Below are 12160 nucleotides of genomic sequence, written 5' to 3' on the forward strand. Positions count from 1 at the left end.
AAAACATTTTTATCAAAATAGTTTTCAATCATTTTAATAACATGTCGAAATGAGCATGTATTCTATATGATGAGGGGACAAAGTAAAAAATAAAAGATAAAAATAAATATCAAAGGTGAAAAAAAAATATAAATTTTTTTTTGCCTATTCACCTATTTCATTGGAGTGATACATTTTTTCATTAGATAATTGTTTTTTGAAAATAAGGTGGATCACAAATTCACAAACAGACATTTTATAAGGCCATCATTTATGCCTGATGAGAAGAAGACACTTGGGGTAGACCAAGTTTCATTGATTCCAAATTCATAGCGACAATCCAATACAAGACAAGATTTGAATCTTGCTCGTTTGTTTTATGCATTTAAGTTTGCATTTTTATTACAGTTTGAAATGCCGTGAATTAATCGAGATGGTGGTAAACCGTTTAGCGTTTAAACGGAGCTTAGACAGTGTTAGGCGAAATTTTTTAGAACAACGACCGTTAAACCAAATGATCACGTTGAACAGCAAACCAGATTTTGATACGAAACTTGCCACGTAATTTATCCAAATACCATTTCAACCATAACTACTTAGCAAAAAAACTTAAAAACTCTTTTACCATCTAAAAACGCTTATAAACAGTAGTACTTTCTACAATGACAGTTTTAACTTTCAAACCAATTAAGTGTTCTTTTTGAGTGGGAAAGCAGGCCAGAATTAAGACAAAGACAGATGCTCAGTTGCTTATCAATTTAACAATAGAATAATAACAATAATAAAACCAACAGGACAGAAAAAAATAATGTGGATATAACCTGGTCAACGTGGCCTTATCTCAATCAAACACCACCCTAAAAATCCCTAGTCCACATAATCCCAACTCACTCTTACCCAAATCTGCTCTTATTCGAGAAATTTTTCAGAGTACTGAGAATACACAATAAAATACTAAGTGTTATAGATTAAATTTTTTATATTTTTTTAAAGTTTTAAACCAATTATAATGTTTCAGATAATGTCATCGAGACATTAAAAAAAACCCCGTACTCCTCATTCTTCTTGGGCTTTCTTTAAATATTTATTTTTTTCATTTTGACCCACATTTTTTATTGACTTGTAAATTCTTGGTCTTCATTCCAACTCACATGGATTCACTAATATAATTATTAAGAATTAAGATTGGGGTTAGTGGATAACTTAAACATGAGTTTTGTCTTATGGTATTTGTAAGACGGTTGTCGTTTCAACCAGCAAACGGTAATCTAAGACCAAGACGGCTTTCACACTCTGTATCCAACTCATTCATGTTCCTCCAAACGTTTGAAACATAACTACTCACAATGCTCTAGTCACATTCATAAATATTTAATAATTACTGTCGCTTAGTACTACGGTTTAGTTATTCATCACTACTTGTTATTAACCCTTCTATAAATATATTGTTGCATTCATAAGAAAATAATAACTAATTATTTGTGGCGTTCGACTTTTAATTATGATTTGCACGATTGTAGCGATATAACTTATTATGCAATCGGAAAAAGTTTTATTTTCAAATACATTTTCAATTGTATATATTAATATATTGTGTATCGAATGCACTAAAAACTCTCTCGTCCACGTGGCTACATTGTTATTGAATTTTTTTTTATTAAGTGCTTCCCGGGAGATAAAATCCGTGGAAATTATATCAGCCAATGAAGGTATGACACGCGTACCGGACTAGTGACAACTCGTCTCCCTACATATATGGAGCTGGACAGAACGGGAGGCGATCGCGAGCTCGGATAGAACGGGCCACAGAGGATCCGGAAACAAGAAGCTAAAAAACAGCTAGTTAAAAAAGCGCTTCGAGCGAAAAGCCGCTGAGACGACGTCGTGGAATGTGGTCCGCGAGTGAAATGAAGGGGCACAGAAACGAACACGAAGCGTGCAGAAGCAGCACTCGCACTCACACCCGTTTCGCTTCTCTATAAGCGCTTCCCCCGAGCTTTCAAAGCCTCGTTCTTCACCCTCTCTCTCTCTCTCAAAGCTTCGAACTTTCAAGTTTTTTTCTGCGGATTGGATTGGATTCGGCTTCCTCCATGTCCAGCGAGGCTGAGCCGTCTTCGCCCGGGTTCGGCACCGACGTGCCTGCCGACGTCGAGGACTACATTTCGGTGAGTGTGCGTTTTTTTCTGTTAAATTTTTTTTGGGCCTGTTTGGCTGCTGAGAAAATGTGGGAAAATGAGGAGAATTTGTAGCTGGATTATGTTTATTTTTCCGATGGAAACATGATTTTCTTAGTTATTTGATCGATGGAAGAAGAACATGTGGGAGAAAAAATATATTTTTTAATTTAAACTCGATATTTTTATTAATATTTTAAAGCTGTAGGAGTGGAGGAAACAAGAAAATTTTAGCTGCAATATGCTTGGTAGATGTAATTTGGGAACTTAGTTCGGTGGAGAGATTGAAGTTTTTTGTGTTTTCCCGGCATTTTCTTTGCCAGCGAATTCGAAGAACGGAGTTTTCATCATCGATTGGATTTGAGTTTTGTTTGTAGTGTTTGGCTGCTACGAAGATTTCATTGAAAAACAAATTGATTATTTTAGTTTGCTTGTTTTCTTTCCTTTGTATCCAGTTAAATAAAGTATCATGTCAAATTCACATTCTTTTTTTCATTGGTTTATATAGCTGCTGCAATTGATTGGTTGTTTATTTTTTCGAACTTTGGAGTGTAAGTACTTAGAGCTAACGGAAGACATGGCGCAAAATCGAGCGCAGTAGCGTTCTAGGATTCATCCAGCCGACCCCACTTAGTGGGATAAGGCTTGGTGGTGGTGGTTGTTGTTGTTGTGGAGTGTTAGAACTTGAACTGGAGCCCATGTATGTAACTTTATCTTGGCTTATGGCTGCTTCAGTCAGTACAATATTTGTAACAAAATAAAGAATAGAAGGCAATGTATTTTAAGCTCGAACGACATGATAAGGTTTTTTGATTTAGTTTAGTGGAGTTCCTAATTTTTGTAAGTCAAGTCAAGAGTATATGAATTTGAGTTTCGTTGTCATTGTTCTTACTAGGTTTTTTTACTTCTATAAATTTTCCGAAACCAATGCAAGAGTTCAGTTTTTTTAAGTGAGAAAACATTTTTCCGTTGACACTTTTGGACAGTGCTTATGAATCTGATGGTATGGCGATGTCTGAAATGCAGGCTAAAGAAGGAGAGCCATCATTGCCCTGGGACATATTTGGTCACATTTTTGATCTTGTGAAGAATGGAAATCAAGCATTTCGAGAGAATCGCTTTGAGGAGGTGATATGTTAGCATCAATCACTTTCATTCTGAGTGTGTACATTATCTTTTTATGCGAGCTTCTAAATTTTAAAATCCACACGATATGGTTTATTAGTGTTCTTAATTTGTTGCAACTATCCTAGGAAACCTTGTCTTTGGAGTTACCTACTAAGTGTTACCCAATTATATGAGTTGTGAGGACTGATATGAGGGATGACTATAATCTTCTTCCATTGTATTTGTGGATTTCCTTAGATGAAGAAGGCTTTTAGTAACCTTAGTTTTATTGGAAATGGTGATTGTGATCAGGTAGATGTCGTTGATATGAGATTCTTAGAGGAGTATACGGGAAGCAGAGAGTCAGTGTTTTTTGAGTATATTCCTTAAGAGGTAATTATATGCTGTACTAGTTCTGACAAAAGAAGACATGGTATTTCAACCAATGTCGTTCTTCCATCAACTGAAGGGACATGTAACTTTTGGTTTTTAAACCTTTTTGTTTTGGTGGTTTCCTTCTTGCTGTGTTTTGTGTTATGTTAAGGGGCACCAAGGGTTATCAGTTTGGGATTATTGTAGTACTGTTATTGTGGTTGTCGTTATTATCATTGGAGTATTCCTTGATACTGTGTTGCCACTATTGGGCATGCTTATTTCTTTAGGTAATAAAAAGTGTTACAATCAAATGATACATTTATCTTGGTGACTGGAATGATTATTAGCACTTTATCATTCTGCTTAATATTTTTTGTAATTTCATGAGTTTTAAGTTTTAGACAGAAATTTTTTCGGTTAGCTTCTCTGAATTCTTGTTTGTCCATTGCTGATTAATCAATTTCATTTCATCAGGCAATTAATTGTTACTCCAGAGCCAATAACATTAGACCGTGTGATCCAATTATTCTTGCCAACCGAAGTGCTGCTTATATCAGGTTAATTTTATATATTATATTCGTTTACCTTAATTTTTATGCCATTCACTGTCTAGGCTATGCTTTTCTCAAGCATCTTCGAGATGAATTTTGACCTAATTTTGTACACCATTTGAACAAGCAGGATCAGTAAATTCCTTAAACGCATACCGGCATCGGCTTCTGAATATAGAGCACGGACTGGATTGGATCCCACAACACATGCTGAAGTATGTCTTATTGGCTCACTGTTTATGCATTAGGAAACAAAAGTCTTTTTCAACCAGATAGCCGTTGGTTACATTCTAAAGAGCTTAAAAAATCTTCAGCTTGCGTTAAAGGATGCGGAGAAGTTAGTCAACCTTCGAAGTAATTCAGAAAAGGCGTACATATTAAAGGCCGAAACTCTCATTTTGGTGAGAATGTTTTGCTATTTATTTTACCTTTATACTTTTCTTAAGAGGAAGAGGCACCCAGGGGTTAATTACTTGTAAATTGGTCACGCTGTGTGGCTCCTTTTCATAATTTTTGTCATATTGAATATGATGAGGTTACAACTATTTATTATTATTTTTCTCTGCAATGGTTGGTTTCACCCTTGCACCTTTTTACTTGTGATTGATTAGTTTGCATTCATTTGCATTGGCAGTTGGAGAAATATGAAATGGCCCGTGATGTTATTCTTTCGGGTCTTCAGGTTAATCCTTTTAGGTAATATATAATGCTATTCATTTTTCTGATTACTAAATAAATGGATATAATTATATGTTATTCAAACCCACTGGCTGTACGAGATTCTGTTTGTGAATTTCTAATTTGTTTTTATGTGGTATTCTGTAGCAATTATCTCCAGGAATCTTTCCAGAATTTAGAGAGAATACAAGCTAATTTCACAGGGAGGAGAAGCCATAGAAAACCAGAACGCAGTGATGACTTTGATTGCACACTATGCTTAAAATTACTATATGAACCTGTCACAACTCCTTGTGGGCATTCCTTTTGTCGTTCATGCCTATTTCAGTCAATGGATCGAGGTGAGTGTTTTGCTGGTATTATTCTATTTAATTGAGCTTTTATATATCTTCCTTTCCCTTCTTCTTTCACCGACCTGTGTTAATTATCTTAGGTAACAAATGTCCTTTGTGCCGAACAGTTCTTTTCATTAGTCCTAGAACATGTGCAATCAGGTAAATTGCTAATTTATAACAATTAAATGAGATGGTTGTATCAATTGGCATCGTAATTATTGCTTTATGGTTTTTTCTACCCGTGCTTTTTTTTTTTTGGGTGAATGGGTGCACATCTGGGCAACGTTTCAGCATTTCACCTTGTATATACTGAGTCTGGCGTGTTTCAAATATAGGGCATAACAATTAGTAAATTTATGGTTCCATATTGTCTAATAAACAAAAAAATAATAATAATAATTCAAGTACTATATTAATAATTTGTCAATCTGTATTTCCTGGGAAATCATTTTGTTGGAGCAGTTCAAATTGTTATCATCATCATGCAATGTTTTTATTTCATTTTTTCCAGTGTTACACTCAATGACATTATACAAAAGAACTTCCCAGAAGAATTTTCCGAAAGGAAGTTAGAGAATGACCAAATGACAAACTTTGGTGTTGATTTGATGCCACTCTTTGTAATGGATGTTGTCCTCCCATTCCAGAAGATTTCACTGCACATTTTTGAACCGCGGTATAGACTTATGGTAAGTTTGTTAGCAATTTATAGTTTTTACATATGACATTCATGAAATATTGAGACATAGAGGTACATTTTATGCAAAAGAACTATGTTGACAAACTTATCTGGCAAAGTTTTTGTTTATCGACTTGGTACATTTGTATGGTCCATGTGTTTGTATAGAATAATTATAGATTTTGTTTTTAACTTGTTACTTAAACAACAGGTAAGGAGGATAATGGAAGGCAATCGTCGGATGGGAATGGTAGATTATTGTCACTGGTCCTTTTATTTCCTTTTCAACATTTTGTACCTATATGAAGTTTGATACAAAGTATAACTTTCACTGACTCTGGCTTTCTTGTATTTTATAGGTTATCATTGATTCTTCAACAGGTTCAATAGCTGATTTTGCTTGCGAAGTGGAAATTACCGAGTATGTCTTTCGTCATCCTTCTTTCCTTCTTAAGTTCATATTATGCAGAATGTCATTTGTAAACTCCGCTGTGAATGTTGCCTCTTAATATTTCTATTTTTTGGATTTTTTTTCTTATAACTATTTTACTAATTACTATCTATGTAGGTGTGAGCCACTTCCAGATGGGCGTTTTTATTTAGAGGTTAGATACTAGTGCCGTTTTACTTAAACCCGTTTTACTTAAACTGAATGCCTAAAACCGACCTACTATCCCTTATGTTTCATGGCATACTGTATTTTGTGATTTTCTTTTTCATAGAGCCAGTCATATATTTATAACAATAAAATTTCAAGCAGATTGAAAGTCGGCGAAGGTTTCGCATAATTCGATCTTGGGACCAAGATGGGTGAGCTGTCTAGCTATTCATTCAGTCTCCAGTAACTGTTCTTGGCATCTTGCTAAATATATTTGTCATTTTAATGTGCTTCTCAGGTACCGTGTTGCAGAGATTGAATGGGTACAAGACATTCTACCAGAAGGGTCTGAAGCGAGAGAAGAAGTAAGTTTATGATAATTTGGTTTCTCGAAATGGGAAGAAGGACGATAATGTCGTTCCTTGTTTTCCTGTCGTTTTGGTTGTGCATAGTGGTTTAACTTCTATATCTGTACAGTTGCAGGAATTGGCAAGAAATGCAGCAGAATATGCTCGATCATGGATAGCGCGGGGTAAAAGAGCAGCACGTCAAGGTAAAATGCTCAGGGATGACGTCTAGTCTTTTTCAAGAGTATAAATGTGAAGTCAGTGCACATGAGAATGGTTTCTGCCCCTATTTTTATGTTGGTATCCCATGATGTATGACCGTCTCTTTGCAGATCGAAGACGACTGGAGAAACTTCTCGGTGTGGAAGCGATGATGCCTTCACTACAAGATCCTGAACGCTTCAGCTTTTGGGTAACCTTATAATTGTCTGTTCATTTGCAGTTAGTATCGAGGGCGCAATCATGTTATTAACGGCATTAATGTATGATTGGATGCAGCTTGCCTCCTTATCAAACCGGCGTCCTCATGAAAGGTTGGATCTTCTACGCTTGCGAGATACAAAAGAGGTATTTTACTCGTCTCCCGTCTTTGCATTAGCGATTTCATGGACACGTAAGGCCTACCGATGAATTATACTTCTCAACAAACACATGCTATTTGAGATCTCATTTAGAATAAGTTCATACGTCAACGCCATGGCGTATGAACTACAGAGCTGCGAAGCTCTGTTGTTTGTTTTGTCAGGCGGTTTCTTATCCATTTTTCGGTCTGCAGAGAATACACCGGGGACGGATGTATCTTCAAGCGGAAGGGCAGGGTTGTCAAGTGCAATGAGGGAAAGCTGTAATTGGGTTTAGTTCATATGAATGCACAGTTTAGAAGTTATATTGTTATACAAGCAAAATTACATTCTCTGAAAATTCAGCATTCTTTGATCCACAAAATGTTGGTGGATCCCTTGTTTTTTGTTGTAACATTGGGTTTAACCCGTTTAATAATTACCATAAATAAAATCAAGTTTCTAAAATTTTGAATTTATAAATTTTTCTTTAATAGTCTGGATTACTTAGCAGTACGGAAATTAATAAACAACAAAGAATTGACGACATACTACATTTCTTAACGTGCCAATCTAATAGATAAAAAATCGAGAGAAATGCTAAGGAGACTCAAAAGCAGGACTCATATGAACTCTGTGCTATCTAACAATTTAATGTCAATTATTGTGTCAACATTATAAAATATTGTATCAAAAACATAAGATGACAGAGAGTTCATAAAACTTCTCACTTTTGAGAGAATCTCTTAACATTTTTCGAAAAGCAGATCAACCTTTTTTTATTGTACAAAGTTGAAGAGTTGACTCTTAATTAGACCCCAAGCAAAGTTGGCCTGCATTTTAATATGTTTATTTGCTAACTTCTTCGAAGCCGTCCATCTCTGTCGTCAAACTATTGGTTTGTTCCTCTTAAACTTGATTTACTATTCATATAATTATCGACATGGGAAACACTCATGCATGGTTTGGTTAACTTGCAATCTCTCGTGTGCATGCACCAATTCTCGAGTAACTAAAATGCTTTCTGACAATAAAAAACATTTCGACAAAAGAAAGTTAGAAGTGATTTTTTGATATTGGAAGCACTTTCTAGATAAGCGTATGTCAAAATGCTTCTTCCTAAGTACTTTCATGTGCTTTTTATGAAGTACTTGGGCTTTTAATAAAAATTTCAATGTGTTTTTTAATGAAAGAATTTATAACGTAAGTGTTTATGAGCAGAATTGCTTCTTACCTAAACAATTTTAAACGAGTCTTAAGTAGTTATTTTTTATTATAAATATATCACAATTTGACATGCATGCGTAACTAGTTATTTTTGTATAAAAAGTTGCGCTTTGCATGCAAGGGAGCCGAACAATGTTCGATATGTTTGAAACGATGTCGCAGCGTCATAATTTTGTGTTAAGGACAAGATTTGGATTAGTAAGGTAGTTAGTGATAAGATAACAAATGCGTATATATTTATAGAGGTTTGAGGTCTCAACGCATAGCTCGCTGTCCCTCTCTATTTCTTTTACCAAGTCTCTCTCATCCATCACACAAACTCAAACAAACAAAAACAGCAACAGAAACAAACATCTCTGCACGTTTTCTTCCTCCAACAACTTCATCGTCTCTTCTGATCTAATCTTTATCTTCTCTTTTCTGTTTCCTCCAACTGTTTAACCATTTTTATACATTCGAAAACCGCCCAAAAACCACGTATACCTCTTCCCTCACCACCTCCATTGTTCTTGAGTTAACGTTGCTGCATTTTGATATTGTGTCCGATCCAATCCAATCCCAATAGTATGATCAACACCTCCATTGCCACCACCGCCACCATTGCGCCATCGTTGCTGCGTCCTCCTTAAGTAAACCCTGCCAGAAAACATCGACGATGGGTAGAATGATCAATGGGGCATCATCACCAATGCCTCGGCCTTTCTTCTCCCTATCCCTTCCTTTCCTTCTCCTATTCACGTCAGCCTTCAACCTCGCCAACTTTGTTTCGGCCAAAGGTCACGAATCTTCTCCTTCTTCTCCTCCTCCTCCTAGTGCCACATTCTCTCCCTCCGATAGCTTTCTCATCGATTGTGGCTCGTCCCAACATACCAAGCTTGACGATGGCAGGACATTCAAATCAGACCGCGACACGTCTAGTCTTTTGTCCACAACCGAAGATGTCCAAACTTCAGTTGATTCAATCACTGCCAATGCCTCTTCCTCTATACCACCTTCCTCTCAACCTTTGTATCGCACTGCGCGAATCTTCTCCGAAAAATCCACCTACTCTTTCTACATTAACAAACCGGGGCAGCATTGGATCAGGCTTTACTTCTATCCACTTCCACACAACACGTATAATCTGACGAGCGCGGTTTTTTCAGTGAACACGGATAAGTATGTTCTCTTGCATGACTTCTCCGTGACAGACAATACGACGGTGGTGTTTAAAGAGTACATCCTCAATGTCACGGAAAACAGATTTTCACTACATTTCAATCCCAAGAAGAAATCGTGTGCGTTTGTTAATGCTATTGAGGTTGTCTCTGCCCCTGACACTATGTTCAACAATTCAGCTACATCCGTTTCTCCGGTTGGAGACTTCAACAGCTTGTCTAATTACGCTTTTCAAGTTCGTTACCGCATAAACATTGGAGGGCAGTTGATATCTCCAGGAAACGACACATTGTCAAGGACTTGGGAGCCTGATAGTGCATACAACGCATTTCCACAAGGAGCTAAAAACGTGTCTGTGGCTACGAAAGCCATCAAGTATCCACATAGTGGCGCTTCTCCATTGATTGCCCCGAATTGGATTTACTCAACTGCTCAAGACATGCGAGACTCTGCTACGAGCCAGCAGAATTTCAACCTCACTTGGAAGTTGAATGTCGAAGAAGAATTTTCGTATTTGATTAGGTTGCATTTTGCTGACATTGTGAGTAAAACCCTTAACGATTTGTACTTCAATGTCTACATCAACGGGATAATGGCCGCGTCCAACCTTGACCTTTCCTCACTCACCGGCGCGCTCTCCACTGCGTATTACAAAGATTTCGTGCTCAATGCCACCGCGGTCTCAAGCGAAAATAGTACCATCAGAATTCAGGTTGGTCCCGGAACTACTGGGTCAGGCTCTCAGGATGCACTTCTTAATGGATTGGAGATACTAAAGATGACCAACGTTGCGGATAGCCTGGATGGTCTTTTCGGGGTTGATGGATCATACAAGGGGCCGGGAAGAGTAAGCACCGTGAAGAAGATAGTTGCCGGCGTTGGTTTGGCAATGGGAGTGACAGCAATGTTGTTAGTTGTTGTAGTTGTTGTCCGGTGGCGGAAAAGACCTCAAGGCTGGGAAAAGCGAAACAGCTTTTCGTCGTGGTTGCTTCCTCTCCATTCGAGCCAATCTAGCTTCTTCTCCAGCAAGAACAGCTCTCGCAAATCAAGCGTCTTTGGGTCGCGCAAGAGCAAAAGCGGTTACTCAGGCTACTTCTCATCCTATGGAAGGTCCTTCACCTTCGCTCAGTTACAAAATGCAACACAAAACTTTGATGACAAGGTAGTGATCGGCGTTGGTGGGTTTGGAAAAGTGTACCTTGGGGAGTTGGAAGAAGGCACAAAGCTCGCGATCAAACGAGGGAATCCAAATTCGGAGCAGGGCATTAATGAATTCAGAACGGAAATGGACATGCTCTCCAAGCTGCGCCATCGCCACCTTGTTTCGCTGATCGGATTTTGTGATGAGAATAATGAAATGATCCTTGTGTATGAGTACATGGCGAATGGACCGCTTCGCGACCACCTCTATGGCTCGAACCAGCCTCCATTGTCATGGAAACAAAGGCTTGAGGTTTGCATTGGCGCTGCTCGCGGTTTACATTACCTGCACACTGGTGCCGCACAAGGTATCATACATCGCGATGTAAAGACAACAAACATTCTCCTCGATGAGAATTTCGTAGCAAAAGTTTCAGATTTTGGCTTGTCAAAAGCTGCGCCTACGCTGGAACAAACCCATGTCAGCACAGCCGTCAAGGGTAGTTTTGGTTATCTTGATCCGGAGTACTTCAGAAGGCAACAGCTTACTGAGAAATCTGATGTCTATTCTTTTGGTGTGGTGCTTTTCGAGGCGCTATGCGCAAGGCCTGTCATAAACCCGGCGCTGCCAAGAGAGCAGGTGAGCTTGGCTGAGTGGGCAATGCAGTGGCACAGGAAAGGCATGATTGAGAAGATAATCGACCCTCATATCGCTAGCTCAGTCGACTCTGGTTCGCTGAAGAAGTTTGTAGAAGCTGCAGAGAAATGCCTCGCAGAATACGGCGTAGATAGGCCTAACATGGGAGATGTGTTGTGGAACTTGGAGTATGCTTTGCAGCTTCAAGAGGCCGCCTCGCTGATTGATCTGCCGGAAGATAAAACTTCCAGTCTCATTTCTTTGGACAAAGCAAGCGAAAACGGATCAAAGGAAGGCTCTGCTGTTGGCGTGAGTGATGATTCTGGAGTGACAATTGGTTCTCCTGCGTTTGCTAAAAAAGGGAACATTCAGGGGAGGTGAAATTCGCCCTAGTTCCGATTTTCTGCTCGCACTTTTGGTCCCTTCGGGTTCGAGTTCCATGCTCCGCTTTGGCAGATGACGAGCATCGACACGAATCAAAGTAAAAATGGCATCGATTGAACTGTTAGTTCACAGTTTGGGAAAAAGCTTCTTAGATAGGTCTCTCTTTCTTGGTTTTTAATAACTCAGTAAGATGTTAGTGATTGCCTGCTAAGTTGTCCAAACAGTTTGTTT

General features: G+C 38.2%; 1 protein-coding gene across 1 annotated transcript; it reads left to right on the plus strand.

Moving 5' to 3' along the window:
* The first annotated feature begins 1775 nt into the window (after positions 1-1775).
* Positions 1776-11941, plus strand: LOC103931144 (probable receptor-like protein kinase At5g61350). The gene is made up of 19 exons (XM_048587921.1): positions 1776-2144; positions 3180-3281; positions 4110-4192; positions 4317-4401; positions 4501-4587; positions 4821-4882; positions 5012-5205; positions 5298-5358; positions 5711-5888; positions 6090-6128; positions 6238-6299; positions 6447-6483; positions 6639-6688; positions 6775-6841; positions 6954-7029; positions 7156-7235; positions 7322-7390; positions 7569-7636; positions 9424-11941. Exons 1-19 carry the CDS (start codon positions 2070-2072, stop codon positions 11924-11926), a joined length of 3978 nt encoding a protein of 1325 aa, XP_048443878.1. The 5' UTR covers positions 1776-2069; the 3' UTR covers positions 11927-11941.
* Positions 11942-12160: the final 219 nt, after the last annotated feature.

The sequence above is a fragment of a genome, unplaced genomic scaffold, assembly GCF_019419815.1.
Source record: "Pyrus x bretschneideri cultivar Hongxiangsu unplaced genomic scaffold, Pyrus_bretschneideri_v1 Contig27, whole genome shotgun sequence".
NCBI lineage: Eukaryota > Viridiplantae > Streptophyta > Magnoliopsida > Rosales > Rosaceae > Pyrus > Pyrus x bretschneideri.